The 20,137-nt window shown below is 46.7% G+C and overlaps 1 protein-coding gene across 1 annotated transcript in view; it reads right to left on the bottom strand.

The window, feature by feature from the left end:
* Positions 1 to 8,043: 8,043 nt before the first annotated feature.
* Positions 8,044 to 20,137, bottom strand: part of NIPAL2 (NIPA like domain containing 2) — a 37,860-nt gene continuing 25,766 nt past the window's right edge. Inside the window, exons 8-11 of the mRNA XM_058178308.1 lie at positions 15,125 to 15,213; positions 10,463 to 10,526; positions 8,479 to 8,573; positions 8,044 to 8,144 (exon numbers count right to left, since the gene is read on the bottom strand). Coding sequence (XP_058034291.1) covers positions 8,044 to 8,144; positions 8,479 to 8,573; positions 10,463 to 10,526; positions 15,125 to 15,213 — 349 coding nt within the window. The remainder of the gene's footprint in view (positions 8,145 to 8,478; positions 8,574 to 10,462; positions 10,527 to 15,124; positions 15,214 to 20,137) is intronic.

Raw genomic sequence — 20,137 nt, 5'->3', positions numbered from 1 at the left:
AAAATTATAAAACAAAAATATAGTAAAAAGTATATATAAAAACAAAAGTAAAATAGTCTAAAAAGAGGAGTAGCAGCATTAAATGGGTTAGTAGGGGACCATGAAGGTTAGTAGGTGACATATATATCAAATTACAGAGCATTCTCTTTTGACAAACTAGGTGCTCATTTAGCCTGGTTAATGGCACCGGCTGTCATCTGACAGATTTTAAAGGCTGCTGTGCAGAACCTAGCAACATTCTATGTTATAGCAAGATTAGTATCTGAAAGTAACAGGGAGGTATAGAATTGCTCTCTGTGCCCAGAGTATTGGTGCAGTAATAGTGAAGTGAAGCTAGTACAGTTGTTTCTGTAACATAGGCACTGGAAAAGCACAAGGGCTGTCATTTTTATGTCCCAGGAGCTTTGTCTTCTTATACCACCCTTCAAGGACAGCTGAGGGGAAGAGCATGACATTGTGCCAGAATAAAAGTCCTCTGGTATCTAGATACTTTGAGATTACTTAAGTATACCATGCGGAGGTGGGAGAATACTATTGGATTCACTGGCAATTAAGGCTGAGAATCTGGCTAGATCTGATGGGCACTCTGTGTCTGCTATACCTTGTTAATTTATTTATTTATTATTATTTAAATTTGTATACCGCCCTTCTCCCGAAGGACTCAGGGCGGTTCACAGCCAAGTAAAAAAAATACACAATACACTATAAATATTAAAATACAGTTAAAAAACTTATTAAATTGGCCATAATTAAAATTTAAAAATAAAAAACCCATTAAAAAACCCATAAGCTTAAAAAACTAACCCAGTCCAGCGCAGATGAATAAGTGAGTTTTAAGCTCGCGGCGAAAGGTTCGGAGGTCCGGAAATTGATGAAGTCCTGGGGGGAGTTCGTTCCAGAGGGCGGGAGCCCCCACAGAGAAGGCCCTTCCCCTGGGTGTCGCCAGACGACACTGTCGCGCCGATGGCACCCTGAGGAGTCCCTCTCTGTGAGAGCGCACGGGTCGGTGAGAGGCATTCGGTAGCAGCAGGCGGTCCCGTAGATAACCCGGCCCTATGCCATGGAGCGCTTTAAAGACGTTCACCAACACCTTGGTGCGCACCCCGGTGGCCCCAGGTAGCCAGTGCAGCCTCGCAGGATAGGTGTCACTCGGGAGCCACGAGGGCTCCCTCTATCACCAGCGCAGCTGCATTCTGGACTAACTGTAGCCTCCGGATGCCCCTCAAGGGAGCCCCATGTAGAGAGCATTGCAGTAGTCAGGCGAGGCGTCACAAGGGCGTGAGTGACTGTGCACAAGGCATCCCGGTCTAGAAAGGGGCGCAACTGGCGCACCAGGCGAACCTGGTGGAAAGCTCTCCTGGAGACGGCCGTCAAGGGGTCTTCAAAAGACAGCCGTTCATCCAGGAGAACGCCCAAATTGCACACCCTCTCCCTCGGGGCCAATGACTCGCTCCCGACAGTCAGCCGTGGACTCAGCTGACTGTGCGGGATGCCGGCATCCACAGCCACTCCGTCTTGGAGGATTGAGCTTGAGCCTGTTTCTCCCCATCCAGACCCGTCGGCTTCCAAACACCGGGACAGCACTTGATAGCTTCATTGGGGTGGCCGGTGTGGAAAAGTACAGCTGGGTGTCATCAGCGTACAGCTGGTACCTCACACGAAGCCACTGATGATCTCACCCAGCGGCTTCATATAGATGTTGAACAGAAGGCGAGAGAATCGACCCTGCGGCACCCACAAGTGAGGCGCGCGGGCCGACCTCTGCCCGTCAACACCGTCTGCGACCGGTCGGAGAGATAGGAGGAGAACCACCGATAAGCGGTGCCTCCCACTCCCAATCCCTCCAACCGGCGCAGCAGGATACCATGGTCGATGGTATCGAAAGCCGCTGAGAGGTCTAATAGGACCAGGGCAGAGGAACAACCCCTATCCCTGGCCCTCCAGAGATCATCCACCAACGCGACCAAAGCCGTCTCAGTGCTGTAACCGGGCGGAAGCGGACTGGAGCAGGTCCAGATAGACAGTTTCCTCCAGGTGCAGGGAAACTGATATGCCACCATACTCTCTACAACCTTCGCGCATGAGCGGGTTGGAGACCGGACGATAATTACCTAAAACAGCGGGTCAGGAAGGCTTCTTGAGGAGGGCCTCACCACCGCCTCTTTCAAGGCGGCGGAAGACTCCTCCAACAAGGAAGCACTCGTAATCCCTGGAGCCAGCCTCGTGTCACCTCCTGAGTGGCCAGCACCAGCCAGGAGGGGCACGGGTCCAATAAACACGTGGTGGCATTCAATCTACCCAGCAACCTGTCCATGTCCTCGGAGTCACAGGGTCAAACTCATCCCAAACAACATCACCAAGACCGCCCTCAGATGCCCGTCCGAATCACCACAATTTTGGTCCAGACCGTCCCTAAGCTGAGCGATTTTATCGTATAGATAACCGTTAAACTCCTCAGCACGTCCCTGCAGCGGGTCATCCCGCTCCCCTGGTGAAGGAGGGAGCGGGTCACCAAAACAGGGCAGCTGGGCGGTTATCTGCCGGCGCAATGAGGGAGGAGGCGAGCAACGCCTCGCTTCCCTCAGTGCCACTAGGTAGGTCTAGTATAGGATCTAACTAGTGTCCGATCAACCTCTGAGCGGCTGGACCTCCAGGAACTCTCTAGGCGTCTTCTCCGGCGTTTCATCCCCTCAGCTCCTCGGAGAACCAAGGGCGGTTGGGATCTGCGCCGGGTCAGAGGCCGCAAAGGCACGACACGGTCTAAAGCCCCAGCCGCAGCCCGTTCCCAGGCTGCAGCTAGTTCCTCTGCCGTGCCGTGAGTCAGACCCTCAGGAAGTGGCCCAAGGTCCGTCCGAACACTCTCTGGGTCCATCAGGCGCCTGGGGCGGTACCAGCGTAATGGTTCCGTCTCCCTGCGGTGTTGGGTAGCGGTCAGAAAGTCCAGGCGAAGGAGAGAGTGATCTGACCATGACAAAGGTTCAATGACTATTTCCTTTAAGTCCAGATCTCTCAACCACTGACCAGAGACAAAAATCAGGTCCAGTGTGCCTCCCCCGATGTGAGTGGGGCCATCCACTACTTGAGTCAGGTCCAAGGCCGTCATGGAGGCCAAGAACTCCCGAGCTACCGTCGATGACGAGCCGGCAGATGGCAAGTTAAAGTCCCCCATGACTAAAAGTCTGGGGGTCTCCACTGCCACCCCGGCAGGCACCTCCAGGAGCTCGGGCAGGGCAGCTGTCACGCAGCAAGGAGCCAGGTGCGACCAGCAAGCCCATCTGACATCTATGACCCCACCTCACAAGAGGATTCACACCCGGCAATCTGAGGTACAGTGGTCTCCCTCGGCTCTAGACTCTCTTTAATAGCAACCGCCACCCTCCACCCCTACCCTGGGCCTCGGCTGATGGAATGCACGGAAACCCGGTGGGCACATCTCAACCAGGGCACACCCCTTCAGTGCCCAACCAGGTCTCCGTGCGCCTATAATATCCGCGGCACCCCCCTGAATCAAATCATGTATTAGGGGGGCCTTATTGGCCACGGACCGTGCGTTGCATAACATCAGACGAAGGCCCAGGCTCTGAGGGTCTTGACCATCCGGGGAACGGGAAAAGTCAGGGGGATCGGGGCACGCGATCGCCTGCATACATCGAACGCGTGACCCCCATGTCGATACGATGCACCCCTTCCGCCATATCTGCCCCTCCCACTTACCGTGCAAATAGACTCACCCTCACACAAAGGAACACACTCCCCCCCCATAACCTCCGAACCCATTTGATAGTCGCCACGAGCATGCGCTGGAACTGGTTTCCCTCCCGACGGGCTACCCCCATCACCCGCCCTAACCCTCCCACCCCTTAAAAATACCCTGTCTAAAAACCCCCAAAGGCTCTTTCTTCTCGCATGCCACCTCTGTGGGTCCCAAGACCCGTCATTGAGGCCGGCCCTTGGTAGCGATGTGGGCCATTCCTGCGAGGCGGGGGCACCTCGCAGGCGCAAGAGTTCATGTACAGTGTAGCGCATAGAAAAGTGCGAATCGGCGAGGGATGCTAAGATGGTAAAATCCCAGAGTAATAAAAATGGTGAATCTTCCAGCGGGTGTCCAGTTGGTAGGAGGACAGATGGAGCAGGAACCAGATAACGATGACAAAGCAGGAACAGACAGGCCGGCAGTCTCCATAGTAAGCCTATGGGAAACAGTTCTACAATAGATCTTGATCAAGTAGAAGTGACTATCGGTCTGCCCGAGTCCATAGACCAGTCCAAGCTAGTCCAATCCAGTCCAATCCACTCCACAACCCGCAGATGGACATGCATGACCACCAAGTTTAGATGACCCAAAGTCCGGTATGGGGGGGGGAGGCAGAAAATACGATGGAACAGGCCAGGCCACCAAGGGCCATTTGATGACACGCGATGAAAAGTGCGACATAACAGGCCAAAAGAGGGGACAAACCTAAGCCACGGTTCCGGCCTCCTCTCCCACCGAGGCCTCACCACGCCCATTCCCGGTGGGGCTGCCAAATACAGGGCGCCGCTGGACAGGCGCCTCGCAGTCCGTAAGGCCTCGCCGGGCGCAACCAGCGCCGATGGAACTGGCGCCGATGGAACTGGCGCCGATGGAACCGGCGGGCCCACCGACAGATGAAAAAGCGGGCCGGGATTCACGCCAGCTGGAACCAGGCCGAATCCACAACCGCGAAGCCGTCGGAGCCAGGCCAGGACCGCCGACGATCTCACGCCGCTGGAGCCTGGCCGGGATCGCCGGAATCGCCGGGATCGCCGCTGGGGCAGGGCCGGAGCCGAGGCCGGAGCCCGCAGCAAACAGCAGGCCTCCCTCGCCTCCCTCGCCTCCATCGCGTCCTCGCCTCCCTAAAAATGGCCGCCCTCTTCCGGACCGCCGCTCCGTCCCTCGGCCCGTTCTCGGCTGTCGCATGTCCGAGAGGCCACAAACCTCTCCAGCGGCAGCCAGACAGATCGTACCACACGCCGAGGGACCGGAGGAACCTGGTGAGTCAGCCCGAAGTCACCATTTCAGGGAGAAGCCGCCACCGCCGATTCGGGCTCCTCTAAACAGCTGCCATTCTCGCGCATGCGTTAATGAATACTTTGGCCTGATCATATCCCATTCTGAGTAGAAGACTGGAGAAAAGCCCAAGGACAAGATTTTAATTGCTATTGCCTGCTTCCATATGGACAAAAAAATCGTCACTCATAGTTAGTGCATCTAATGCGGCAAGGTTAAAGGGGCAAAAAGGATCATCTGAGCCAATAATTGGGTATGGTTACCCACACTCACGCTTTCACTTTCATGAGGCCTATTCCTAGTCTCAGGGTAGCATTAGTGACCCATTTTGGGTCTTAACCAGCTGATCTTAGAAATTTGGATTATACAAGTTCTAATTATGCAATTGGAGAAGTTATTGGCTTGGCCTTGAATAATTTGAATGCTGCAGGTATATAGTGGCCACCTCTTGTCTTAAGGAATTTAAGGATGGTTAATGAACTTCTCTGTGGATTTTCAGCAGTGCAGTCCTCGTAGGCTTTCCTACTGCCAGCAGAATGAAGGACGACTCCCAGATATTTGAAACGGGAGATCTGTTCAATCTTGTGCCTATCGATGCTGCTTGAGTGACTTGAAGCAACATCTGTCACTGCCTGTGTGCTGCACCCCAACTGATAAATCTAACTGAAACAACCTGTATCCATAAATACAATCAATTATGCATGAATTAAGTAGAAAACAATGTTCACAGGAAAAAAGCATGCAAGACAAAGAAAAACTTAGGAATGCTTATTTGTCAAAGTTAGTCAAGGTACTAGGTTATCCTTTAGCTGTTTTTGAACAAAGGCAATTTGGATAAAAAAAACCGGAGACCTTATACAATAGTAAATGGCATCAGAAGTCTATAACTGTACATTGGCATAGGAAAGAATCTTACATATTTGGATAATCTACCATGTTGTAATTTTCTCCTTTGGGAGAAGTTTAGCTATCAAAAAGGTAAAAGGAATAATCAGCCATAGAGAAATTATGCCTGTAAATTAGTGATTGTCAATTTTTCAGTTTCTTGTGAAAATAATTTGAGTGTAGGCTATTATCAGACAAAAATGTTCAACTTCTAATTTTTGCAGAGCAAGCGGCTCGACGTAGTCATGGCCTCCCTCATTATCTGAGAAATTTATTTTATGACATCAGTGCACAAAGAGGTGAGTCAGTATCATTGAGTTGGTGTTGCAACAGAGGGGCACAGCTGGAGCCAATCTGGTGCCCTTCAGATGTGCTTGAATTCTGGACCAATTCCCAACCCAAAAACTAGTTATTGAAATCCAACATATCTGAAGGCACCACTTTGGGCAAAGCACACAAAGCATAATTAGAGCAAATACCCAGACTTGGAATATATCTAATTCAGAACTTTGAGCCATACTCCCAATTTATTGTGTTTGTATGTGCATGTCCATGCATTTATATACATAATTGGTCAGCTTTGTAAATGACAATCTATTTGTGCTAAAAGATTGCAGCATATTTGCAAACTGGGAAAGAACTGAGAAAAATGACTGAATAGTTGGCTTGATGGTGAATGTGGTCTGCTGCAGTTTTAATGCTTGTGGGAAGTGGCACATGGCCTCTGCTTCAGTGATTAAACCAAGGCCTAAATTCCTCTAAGTCCCATTAGAGGGGGAAAAACTGAGTGCATTGGGCTTAGTTTCCAACATCTGTATATTTACTTGCCAATTTTGAAGTTACAAAGTTCAGTTCCTGGAACAAGCATCAGCTGCTTGAGTTGAATCTACTTGCTGCTATAGTGTTTGTCCACCGCTATTGATGAGCACATGATTGGAACAAAAATCACCACCAGGAAGAGCTGCAAATAGTTTTGCAAATTTTATGACACACTTAAATAATGTAGCAGGCAAAAAAAGGATTGCTGAAAGTCTTCCTTTTAAATACTGAATTCTAACTACTATAAGGCACTGTTTCCCAACTGTGGCCACTTGAAGCTGTGTGGACTTCAAGTCCCAGAATTCCCCAGCTAGTCATGCTGGCTGGAGAATTATGGGAATTGAAGTCCACACAGCTTCAAGTGGCCAAGTTTAGGGAATACTGCTGTAAACTAGAACAGCACTGAGAAATAAGTCTGTATCATCTCATTTGACACAACTTTTAAACTGTATTTAGCTGATGAGTTGCACTGCAGCAGAAACATATATTCTTGCCAACATAAGCTCAGGCGTGATTTTGACTTACTCTTTTCCCATTACTTTCATGAAATGGCGTCCACAAAACCTTTTGACTAACTCTAGCGATTGGAAACCCTGTGGCACATTTATCTAAGGCCAAGAATCGCAAACGATAAGGAATAATAGCACAATGAATGACCTAAGGCAGTGATGGCTAACCTTTTTGTCGTTGCGTGCCAAAAGCAACACGAGTGCCGGTTGGGTCACGTGCGCGTGTGCCCACACCCAGAATTCAATGCCCCTCCATGCCTCCTCCCCCCTGCATGACTCTCCTGCGCTCCCCCCGCTTTTGGCACACAATGGCAAAAAGGTTACTGGTGGGCTTGGTAGGCTTGTTTTTTGCCCTCCCCAGGCTCCAAGAAAGTCTCTGGAGCCTGGGGAGGGTGAAAACAGCCTCCCCATGAGGCCCTCCAGAGGCCGGAAATGGCCTGTTTCCTGACTTCCAGTGAGCCCGGAAAGCCCGAAATCAGCTGGACGGCATGTGTATGCACAATGAAGCTGAGCTAGGGCAACGCTCACGTGCCCACAGATATGGTTCCGCGTGCCACATGTGGCATGCATGCCATAGGTTCGCCATCACGGGCCTAAGGGATACACCCAATTCAGGCCTGATAGGTTGCTCTTCAAGAAGCATTACTGGTTTGCAGTGGCATATATGATATCAAGGGATTCTGGAAGATTATGAAAAAAACTCAGGAGCTATGAGGATAAAATGATCTGATACATAATTAAAAGAGAGAAGTGTAGTGAATGTAAATCACATAAATGGAAGATTTTTTAAAAAATATTTTTTTATTCTTTGGTTGGAGTCTTGAGAGATATACTTTCTTCATATAAAGAACCATAGGACGGGTTATTTGAATCTGGCTGTATTGTGCTGCTCTTCTTCTTCCCTGTGGGATTAAAATAACAATAAAAATGCTTGGAGCAAATATGATAAATCAAATCCAACATGTTTAATTATGTTCCTTCTAAAAAGCTTCTCACTATAAGCTTCACTTTGTTTTGCTGTAATAGAGAATGGCAACGGGATGGAAATAATTCAAGATTTTGTTTTAAAAAAGTGCATTGGCAATAGGAAAATAAATTAAGTGAAAAGTAATTTTTATTAAAGATGATTTGAAGTGGTATCTGATGTGGTTTTTCTCTTCAGCCATCCTGCTAATGGTTGTTTTTCAGCTGTGCGAATAGGAATGACAGACAAAATATTTCCAGACCCTGACTTACCAGGAATGTGTCCACAGTCTATATAAAATGTTGTCAAATGTTCCTTGCTTCTGTTCTGGGTTATTATAGAAACGCCAATAAACGTCAGCGAACACCTGCATAAGAGTGGTCAAACTTGTGACTTTCATGCAACAACAACCAGCTGTCTACCAGATGTTTTGGTCCACATCTCCCATAAGTCCATTGGCCATGCTGGCTGGGAGTGATGGAACATGAAGCCCCAAATCAATGGAGTTCATTGTGGGCTTCTCTCTGTTGCTGAAAGATTTCGAAGCCAAGTTTATCTAGGCCACGTAGAGTGGAAAGTAGGATAAAGCTAACATTACCTCAGGAAGCCTTCAAACAATGATGGGCTGAATGCAATTAATTTATAATACACCTCAAGTCATACCTTTTCTTCTCACACCACTAAACAGGGCAAGGCTCTTTTCTATAACTGAAGTACACTTACTGTTGCTGATAAGCTCAAAAGAGTCTTAAACCTTCTTATCTCAGAGATGCACTTTTAAAAAGTCAACTACAGGTGGTCCTTGATTTATGACCAATAATTTAGTGACTGTTCAGTTCAGGGGTGGGTTCTACTTACCTTTACTACCAGTTTGCAATGGGATTGCGCGCGCCCGTTTGGTTCACTCGCACGTGTGCCGAGCTCTGCATATGTGCAGAAGCTTCTGCGCATGTGTAGATCGTCTATGACAACATCTGGGTCAGTGGGCGGAGCCTCTGCCGGTTTTACTACCAGTTCTATAGAACTGGTCCAACCCACCACTGGTTCAATTACAGCACAGGTGTCAAACTTGTGGCGTGTTGTTGTCATGTGATGTTTCACAATGTTTTTTCCCTTCACCGAGTTGGCCTGCGTGTGACGTATCTGGCCCATGGGCTGCCAGTTTGACACCCCTGAGTTACAGCAAACCTCCTTAGAGCTACTTGTGAAGTGTTTTTTTTTACATTTAAAGTTCTGACAGCTGACCCCCTCGTGGTCATGTGACCACATTTTGGGTGCTTGGCAACCACCCTGCATTTAAGCATCTGCAGTGACGTGACAACAATTTTTGGATTTTTTTTTGCCGGAAATTGGGGTTTGCCTCTGGTTTCCCTCCAAAAAAATACCCCTCAGATATAATAGGTTTGCTTAAAGACATTAATGGAATTCGCTTGACCACCACAAAAAAGGTCACAACATTGGATGCAGTTACATGGCAATCTGCTTAACAACCACGAAGACTTAACCATGGCTCAATTATGGTCATAAGTCAAGGGCTACTTGCAACTGGTTGAGCTAATGGAGTTTCACCTCTGAGGAACACTGGATAAGGTAAGAAGCTACTCAAAGATGGAAATGTTGTTCTGAGTACCTTTTATGTGATTTTTGGTTCTATTTTACTATGATTTATTTTGTGTTTTGGCTTTTTTGAAACCATAATTGCTGAATTGTTCTGGATTTGAGAAACATACTTTGCTGGATATTATTCTGCAGCCCCTGCCCTTTGCAAGGAAATAAGTAACTATAAGGGGCAAGAAGTCAGAGTTCTTGAGAAAATCTTGTGGGATGAAGCCTTCCTAGCAATATCTTTAAGAGGGCCAAGCTTTAAAAGTATACATCTCCCTGGTAGTTCAATAATTTGTTTTTGCTTTATGTGTCGGTATTAGTGGTTTTCATATATTTTATTCTCATTTATTTTTCCTGTGTTATTTATTAATGTATCTTAAATTGTTTGTAATGCTTAGCCTGCACAGTTTAATTGATGGAAGAAAACTCCCATTCATACATGGAATTAAAACTGAATGAAATAAAACCCACATGTGATCCTTATTAAAGCTGTCCTCTAGCGTGAGAAGCTGTAGTCAGAAAAGACAAACCCAGATTACCCTCTGGTAACTATAGACTGACTTGAACCATTATGTGGAATTTGTTGCATCTTTCTCCTTCCTCTTAACATACTTAATAACTTGAGTATAATTTTGGAAGTAAGTTACTTACCCAAAAAGAGACATGAAACTACTCAGGAAGCCTGCACCTTGGAACTCGTGATAAAACATGGCTCCTTGGATTGAGACAAAACCCAAAACAGCATCGCTTGAATACAATTGGTTACATTTGAAAGCAATGATATTTCCTTTAGTCTTAATCAACAAAACAAATCTCTCGCCTCTCAATTATCCATCATGATGGTGATGAAAAAATAATTTTGCAAAGAATGCACACATTTATAACTTTTGCAGTGCCCTTGTCTGTCACATGTCTGCCTCTAGAATCAGTTAGCAACAGTGGTAGAATTCTTTTTTTTTTAATTACCGGTTCTGTGAGCGTGGCTTGGTGGGCGTGGCGGGGGAAGGATACTGCAAAATCCCCATTTCCTCCCCACTCTTGGGGGAAGGATATTGCAAAATCTCCATTTCTACCCCACCCTGGGGCCAGCCAGAGGTGGTATTTGCCGGTTCTCTGAATTACTCAAATTTTCCGCTACCGATTCTCCAGAACCTGTCACAAGCTACTGAATTTCACCCCTTGTTAGCAACCATTGACCTGTGCCTGAGCCATTTTCATTTCCCTTCAAGCTATCTCTTCCTGAGTTGCTTTTCTCCACAGAATAGCATGTCTCTAAAAAATGCTAATTGCAAGTTAAGCTCTGTCACTTGATTAGAACTCGGTGGTGGGCTGTACTGCTAGCTGACACTGACCAGACCCTAATCAGTTTCACACCAAATGGTTTCTTTTGGTTCCTAAGCAGCTCGCCCATTGGTGTCTCTTTTTACTCTCTTGTCATCCATTCTTATCCAATTAATGTAAATACAAACATCAATTCATTGATCATTATCCCAGCAACCAGGTGAACATTCCCAGGGGGGGGGGCGGAGTTCATATAAACTATAACATTTGCCATTTTACTCGGTTTCTCCATTAGCCAAGTTCCAGAAACTTTCCTCTCAGCCAACTGTTTGGTATTGTATCCTTTGGGTGTAAAACAAAACCTGAAGTAAAATCATAAACACAGCTGTGGTCATGTGATTTTCATTTGACAACCTCTTTGCTTAATGACTCTGTTGCCAGTCCCAGTTGTGATCACCAAATGAGGACTACTTGTATCTATTTCAGATGAGTGGTGGGATTCAAATTTTTTTACTACTGGTTCTGTGGGCGTGGTATGGCTTGGTGGGCGTGGCAGGGCTTGGTGGGCATGGCAGGGGAAGGATACTGTAAAATCTCAATTCCCTCCCCACTCCAGGGGAAGGATACTGTAAAATCTCCCTTCCCTCCCCACTCCAGGGGAAGGATATTGTAAAATCTCCCTTCCCTCCCCACTCCAGGGGACGGATACTGTAAAATCTCCATTCTCTCCCCACTCCAGGGGAAGGATATTGTAAAATCTCCCTTCCCTCCCCACTCCAGGGGAAGGATATTGTAAAATCTCCTTCCCTCCCCACTCCAGGGGAAGGATACTGTAAAATCTCCATTCTCTCCCCACTCCAGGGGAAGGATACTGTAAAATCTCCATTCCCTCCCCACTGCAGGGGAAGGATACTGTAAAATCTCCATTCCCTCCCCACTCCAGGGGACAGATACTGTAAAATCTCCATTCCCACCCCACTGCAGGGGAAGGTTACTGCAAAATCCCCATTTCCTCCCGATCAGCTGGAACTCAGGAGGCAGAGAATAGGTGGGGGTGGGGCCAGTCGGAGGTGGTATTTACCGGTTCTCCGAACTACTCAAAATTTCCGCTACCGGTTCTCCAGAACTGGTCAGAACCTGCTGAATACCACCTTTCAGATGACCAGTGCTGTAGAACAGGGGTCTCCAACTTTGGCAACTTTAAGACTTGTGAACTTCAACTCCCAGAGTTGAGCTTCGCTGGCTGAGGAATTCTGGAAGTTGAAGTCCACAAGTCATAAAGTTGCCAAGGTTGGAGACCTCTGTTATAGAATGCAGATGAAAGAATGCCCGAGCCAGAGCAATGATTATTGTTAAGTGAGAACACATGTCTACTTTTGTGACTTATGGGTTGGTGTGGGGAGGGTTGGCTATTCATCAGTGGCACCCAGTAGAGAGGGTGTAAAAAAATGTATCAAGATATGGTCACAACAGGATGGTTCTGCTTTTGTGGCCACAAAGGACCTGTGGACTTTATTCTCTCTGCCCCCACCGCGAATGCCACTATAGTATTGTTATTTAGAAGGGACCAATAGATGCATGTAGCTAGCAAGGACATATGCAGGAAACTGGACATCTTTCCAAGTATTAGCTCTTCTGCAAAAGACCTATTGTATCAGCCATTCCTTGACAGCAGTGGTGAAATCCAAATTCTTTTTACTACTGCTTCTGTGGGTGTGGCAGGGGAAAGATACTGTAAAATCTCCATTTCCCCCCCCACTCCTGGGGGAAGGATATTGCAAAATCTCCATTCCTACCCCACTTTGGGGCCAGCCAGAGGTGGCATTTGCCGGTTCTCCAAACTACTCAAAATTTCCGCTACCAGTTCTCCAGAACCTGTCAGAACTTGCTGGATTTTACCCCTGCTTGACAGTAATGATAAGTTTCCCAATAACAAATACGGCATGCATACACTGTAGGTAAATTGCTTTTAAACAAATTTAATGACACTTTATGCAAGTCAAATTCAGTGTGAATAAGAATATTTAGGAGTTGGCCCAGAAGCACAGAGAATCAAATTCTCCATTTGGTTACATCATTACAGCTGTTTGGGGGTAAATCTTTCCTCTGGATCAAGTAACAGAGACCAATTTTAACCCAGCTGCTGAATCAATCTGTACTTTCAAACTCTGGTGAGCTCCAAATAAGTAATCCATATAAAATAATGGAATTCCTGAATGGAAATCTCTTGAACAACCAATGACTGAACAAACCCCAGTGTGTGTTAAAGGGATCATAAAATTTAGTGTAAGAATAACTTTTTGGCTCACTGAAAATGTAGTATATTGGTCCCATTTTGCTCGCTTCTGTCTTACCTCAGCACACAGTGCTTGGGAACTGAAGCCTCTTTTCAATCATATCCACATCATCCAGGATAAATGTAAGTAACTTAAAATGACCTTGGATTCATTCTAATTTCTTCACCTTGGCCTTACAAGTATAGTATGTTGAAACAGTATAGGATTGCTTCAGTACATGGTTGGCTGGCAATTGCTTTAGTACTGAAATTACTTCAGCAGGTAAGGGAATGGAAAAACCACAATGTGTATTAGAAAAACATCCATTGTGTGTCAATGCAAATACTTGTAATAAACCAATAAAGCAAGACAGAGGGAAACAATCGGTGTCGAGAAAATTATATTCAGACTTTTGTGCCCTATGAATCAATTGTCTTATTCAAAATGGATCTTCAGACATTAGACATGTTCCAGAAACAAATAAGTCTTGAGGCACCAAAAATGGCAGAGATAAGCATAGTTTTTAATGGATGATGATGGGCATGATGAGTAATGGAATTTAAGAAATGCTTATGCTTGATTGCTTCACATCCTCAAGGGAAATTGTTTATCATTAAGATAGGTAGTCAAAACGACGCTATAGAGCACTGCACACAAGAACAACTAGACACAAGAACAGTTTTTTTCCGAATGCCATCACTCTGCTAAACAAATAATTCCCTCAACACTCTCAAACTAGTTACTAAGTCTGCACTACTATTACTCTTCTCATGATTCCCATCACCCATCTCCTTCCACTTATGACTGTATGACTATAATTTTGTTGCTTGTATCCTTACGATTTATACTGATATTATTTCCTGATTGCTTATTTGTACCCTATGACTATCATTAAGTGTTGTATCTTATGATTCTTGATGAACGTATCTTTTCTTTTATGTACTCTGAGAGCCCTGCACCAAGACAGATTCCTTGTGTGTCCAATCAGACTTGGCCAATAAAAAATTCTATCCTCCTCCTCCTCCTCCTCCTCCTCCTCCTCCTCCTCCTCCTCCTCCTCCTCCTCCTCCTCCTTCTTCTTCCTCTTCCTCCTCTTCTTCTTCCTCCTCCTCCTCTTCTTCTTCTTCTTCTATTCTATTGAGACCCTGGCCATGAATTCTGTGGCAATGCACAAGGGGACATACTGGAGTATCCCCTTGCAAAACTCACTTTTATTTTTAGCCTTCTGGGTTATTGGTTGAAACAAGCCATCCTTAGCTAGCCTAGGAATAATGGTGAAGATACTTGTATTTCTAGTGCAACAGCACCTATGTCAGCCACTTTGGGGAACACTTTATGAACCCAAACCCAATATCTTTTGAAACATGAGGTGTTCCGTCTTCCCTTTATTACTTTTTTAAAAAAAATACTATTCATTAATTCACTTTCATCAGAGTTAATGAGCAACCCTGGGAGTTGGGCCTGCTTTCATCAACTCTGTGCCTCTGCTTTCTACTGATTGAACAAGCTTCTCCAACTTTTGCCCTTGATATTAATTGTTGTAAAGTTCCCACTCCCACTAAGCAATAGATAACGATGCCTTCATTAAAGGAGTTATAGTCCCAAAGCGCCTGTGGGATTGAGATTGTGGGAAAGGATGCTATGTAAGAGTCCATGATTCCAGAAAACCCCAAGCAAAAGGTCTCCCCTCTTAGTCTCACATTTTTGTGGAAAAGGGGAAAACAAAGATTGATGCCTTGATTTGACCAAGACCTACCTGCCAGGATAGAACTAAGAGTAGACAGCACATAGTTCAGTGGAATGACTTCTGCTGAACCGTAGATCTCCATGGCTTGATTCAAGAACCTGTAAGAAGAATGTCAATGTAACGTAAATAAGAATTTAAAACCCAAGGTATAATTCCTACATTTTTAGGAATTTCAACACTTCTTCCATTGCAAAAACATTATATTTTGAAAAAAAACTTATCCTGTACTACATATATTTAATTAAAAACAATAACAGCACCTAGCTGATCTTGCCTGATCTTGAAAAAGCATCTGGATGGGAGACTACCTGGAAATGCCAAAAAATATATATTAGATTGAGAAAAAAAATGGATTGCCAATATATTTTTGTCTATGCAATCCTCAGATATAACTCAAGAGAGATTTTTAAGAAGAATTTGTGGGGTTTTTTAAATAGTTTTTTAAATAAGGGTTTTTTAAGGGGAGGGATTTGTGGTGGGGGAGGACCCGTCGGGGAGGGATCCAGCCCCTGTGCTAGTTCGCGACATTACGCCATCTTGTCTGAAGGCAGGGGAGGGCGTTCCAGGTTTAGAGGGCTGTTCGATCTGTACGGTAAGTGGGAGAGGCAGATATGGCGGGGAGGGGCCGATCGAGTTATGGGGCACGTGCTCAAGTTTGAGAGCGATCACGTGCTCCTGCCCCTCAGTCCCTACCCGTTCCTCGGGTGGCCATGATCCTCAGAGCTTGGACCTTGGCTGATGTTATGTAATGCCGGTCCGTGGTTAATAAGGCTCCCTGATTTGTGACCTTATTCAGGGAGGTCCGCGGACCTCATGGGCATTACGGAGACCTGGCTGGGCCCTGAGGGGGTCCCCTTGTTGAGATGTGCCTCCAGGCTTCCGAGCATTTCATCAGCCGAGAGTCCAAGGTAGGGGTGGGGGTGGCGGTTGTTATTAAGGAAGATCTAGAGCCGAGGAGACCACTGTTCCTCAGATTGCTGGCTGCGAATCCTCTGTGTGCGCTGGGGCTATAGGAATCAGTTGGGCTTGGTGATCGCGTACCTGGCTCCTTGCTGCGTGACCACAGCCCTGCCCGAGCTGTTGGAGGTACTGGCTGCTGTGGCGGGTGAGGCCCCCAAACTTATAGTTATGGGGGATTTCAACTTGCCATCGGCTGGCCTGTCATCAACCGCAGCTCGGGGGTTCCAGGCTTCCATGACGGCCTTGGACCTGATTCGTGTAAATGATGGCCCCACGCACAGGGGAGGCATGCTAGATATGATTTTATCTCTGAACAGTGGTTAAATGATCTGGTATTAGATGATTTAGTAACAGAACCAATGTCATGGTCGGATCATTTTCTCCTTCGCCTAGACTTCCGAACCGCTATTCACCACCGCAGGGAGACGGAACCTATACGGTGGTTCCGTCCCAGGCGCCTGATGGACCCTGAGAGGTACCAGACGGAGCTTGGGCCATTCCTGAGGATCTGGCCCACGGCACGACTGAGGAACTGGTCGTGGCCTGGGAGCAGGCCGCGGCCGGGCCCTGGATCGTGTCGCGCCTTTGCGGCCTCTGACCCGGCGTAGATCTCGTCCGGCCCTTGGTTCTCCGAGGCTGAGGGAGATAAACGCCGGAGAAGACGCCTAGAGAGCACCTGGAGGTCCAGTCGCTCCGAGCTGATCGGACACTAGTTAGGACCTATACTAGACCTACCTAGTGGCAATGAGGGAAGCGAGGCGCCCACGCCTCTACCCTCATTGCGTCGGCAGATAACCGCCCGGCCGCCCTGTTTGGTGACCCGCCTCTCCTACATCAGGAGGTGCGGATGACCCTTTGCAGGGACGAGCCGAGGAGTTTAGTGGTTATCTATACGATAAAATCGTTCAGCTGAGGGACGGTCTGGACCGAATTTGGGATGATCAAGCGAGGAGAGGAGGCACGTCTTGTTGAGCACATTTGGGATGAGTTTGACCCTGTGGCTCCGAGGGCGTGGACAGGTTGTTGGGGAGGCTTCACGGCACGACATGTTTACTGGACCCGTGCCCTTCCTGGCTGGTACTGGCCACTCAGGCGGTGACACGAGGCTGGCTCCAGAGGATTATCAACGCTTCTTTGTTGGATGGGGTTTTCCCTGCCGCCTTGAAAGAGGCGGTGGTGAGACCCCTCCTTAAGAAGCCCTCTTTGGACCCAGCTATTTTGGCTAATTATCGTCCAGTCTCCAACCTTCGCTTTGTTGCGAAGGTTGTAGAGAGTGCCGTGGCGCGACAGCTGCCCCAACACCTGGATGAAGATGTCTATCTAGACCCGTTCCAGTCCGGCTTCCGACCCGGATACAGCACGGAGACAGCTTTGGTCGCATTGGTGGATGATCTCTGGAGGGCCAGGGACAAGGGATATTCCTCTGCCCTGGTCCTATTAGACCTCTCAGCGGCGTTCGATACCATCGATCATGGTATCCTGCTGCGCCGGTTGGAGGGATTGGGAGTGGGAGGCACCGTATATCGGTGGTTCTCCTCCTATCTCTCCGACCGGTCGCAGACGGTGTTGTCAGGGGGGCAGAGGTCGACCGCGAGGGCCTCACTTGTGGGGTCCTCAGGGTCGATTCTCTCGCCCCTGCTGTTCAACATCTACATGAAGCCGCTGGGTGAGATCATCAGTGGTTTCGGGGTGAGATACCAGCAGTACGCTGACGACACTCAGCTGTACTTTTCCACCCCGGACCACCCCAATGAAGCTGTTGAAGTGCTGTCCCGGTGTTTGGAGGCTGTACGGGTCTGGATGGGGAGAAACAGGCTCAAGCTTAATCCCTCCAAGACGGAGTGGCTGTGGATGCCGGCACCCCGATTCAGTCAGCTGCAGCCGCGGCTGGCTGTTGGTGGCGAGTTACTGGCCCCAAAGGATAGGGTGCGCAACTTGGGTGTCCTTCTGGATGATCGGCTGTCGTTTGACGATCATTTGACGGCCGTCTCCAGGAGGGCCTTCCACCAGGTTCGCCTGGTCCGGCAGTTGCGCCCCTTCCTTGATCGGGATGCCTTATGCACGGTCACTCATGCGCTCGTTACCTCTCGCTTGGATTACTGTAATGCTCTCTACATGGGGCTCCCCCTGAAGTGCGCTCGGAGGCTTCAGTTAGTCCAGAATGCAGGTGCTGGTGATAGAGGAGCTACACGTAGCTCCCATGTAACACCGCTCCTGCGCAGACTGCACTGGCTGCCTGTGGCCTCCCGGGTGCACTTTAAGGTGTTGGTTATGACCTTTAAAGCGCTCCATGGCTTAGGACCTGGGTACTTACGGGACCGCCTGCTGTTACCATACGCCTCCCACCGACCCGTACGCTCCCACAGAGAGGGACTTCTCAGGGTGCCGTCCGCCAAACAATGTCGGCTGGCGGCCCCCAGGGGAAGGGCCTTCTCTGTGGGGGCTCCCACACTCTGGAACGAGCTTCCCCCGGGCTTACGCCAAATTCCTGACCTTCGGACATTTCGTCGCGAACTCAAGACTCACCTTTTTATCCGCGCGGGGCTGGCTTAAATTGGGATTTTAAATTTTAAATTTATTAATTTTAAATGGGGTTTTAGTAGAGTAAATTTTAATCATTGGGCTAATTTAAATAAGTTTTTTAAATTGGATTTTAAATTTGTATATTGTATTGCTGGTTTTTATTATGCCTGTACACCGCCCTGAGTCCTTCGGGAGAAGGGCGGTATAAAAATTAAATAAAATAAAAATAAATAAATAAATAAAAAAATTTAGCAATGTAGAGAAGTACCATCAAGAACTCTTTTTTCCTCCACACTTATAAGGCTATTTTATGCTATTAGATATTGGGCATTGCATGAATGTAAATGTTGAAACAGGTAGTCATCCATTTACAATCACAATTGAGCCCAGTAGTTTCATTGCTAAGCAAGAAGCTGTTAAGTGAGTTTTATCCTATTTTACAACTTTTCTTGCCATAGTTGTTAAGTGAATCACTGCAATTGTTAAGTGAATCTGGCTTCCCCATTTACTTTGCTTGTCAGAAGGTTGCAAAAAGATGATTCCAGGACATTGCAATTGTCATAAATACATGCCATCATTTACAGATTTAAAATAAGAAAACCAAAAAGATCAAGTGCAGAAGTTGGACATCTTTCCAGCTGATTCTGTTCCACTATAAGCAAAGTCAATAATAAGGCCCAAAGAGACTGACTCGATAGACTTACAACTGACCCAGATCAGAGAATTCCCTAGATCAACATATAATTTGATGTTTCTGACCTCTTTGAACTATGGTTATTTTTCTATCTATTCAAAAGTTACAGGATCTTCCAAGCAGCTGTTTGTATATTTGAAAATAAAGATAATTTACTCTTAAAAAGCATGGGAAGGCTATAAAAAAACCTCTAAATGCTTCCAGCTAGCAATTTCAACTGTGAGAAACAAAGCTGCATGAAATAGTTGATGTCAAAGCAAGATCTGGAAGAAAATATTTGCTACCACTGCCTGAAAATGTGTCAGATCTGCAAAACAACTCACAGATCATTGCAAATAACTTGCTAAAAACTTTAGCTGATCCTAAAAAAACTGCTCACCACGCTATATATTGCTTTTAAAATTGACTTGCAGTGTTGACTTGCAAAAGGAAACCTTTCCTCCAAACTCATCACAAAACTCATTATCTAAAATATGCAAAAGAAAAGTGTAATAAACATTAAATATTTTAGAAGAAAGAGCTTTGGGCTGATGAAACAAACACTGAAGTGTTCAGCCACAACTACACAAGATAAATTTGGAGAAAAACAGGGTGATGAAAGGGAAAAAACCCTTAACAACAGTTAATTTTGACATGGGTTCAATTTACGCTTTGGAGTTGAGTGGCAGTCAGGGGCACAGGCAATATTTTGCAGATGGAAGGAAAGGGGGATAAAACTAAATATTAATATACTGCAGTATATTAGATTGGACACTGCAGTAAGAGAAATCATTCATGAAGCATATAGTTACAAAAAAAAAAAAGAATAACATTTTGGAATAGCTTTCACAGTCCTAGACCTGAAT

The sequence above is a fragment of the Ahaetulla prasina genome, chromosome 3 (genome assembly GCF_028640845.1).
Source record: "Ahaetulla prasina isolate Xishuangbanna chromosome 3, ASM2864084v1, whole genome shotgun sequence".
Taxonomy (NCBI): Eukaryota; Metazoa; Chordata; class Lepidosauria; order Squamata; family Colubridae; genus Ahaetulla; species Ahaetulla prasina.
The sequence above is the reverse complement of the archived record's forward strand: the minus strand, read 5'-3'. Positions and strand labels throughout refer to the sequence as shown.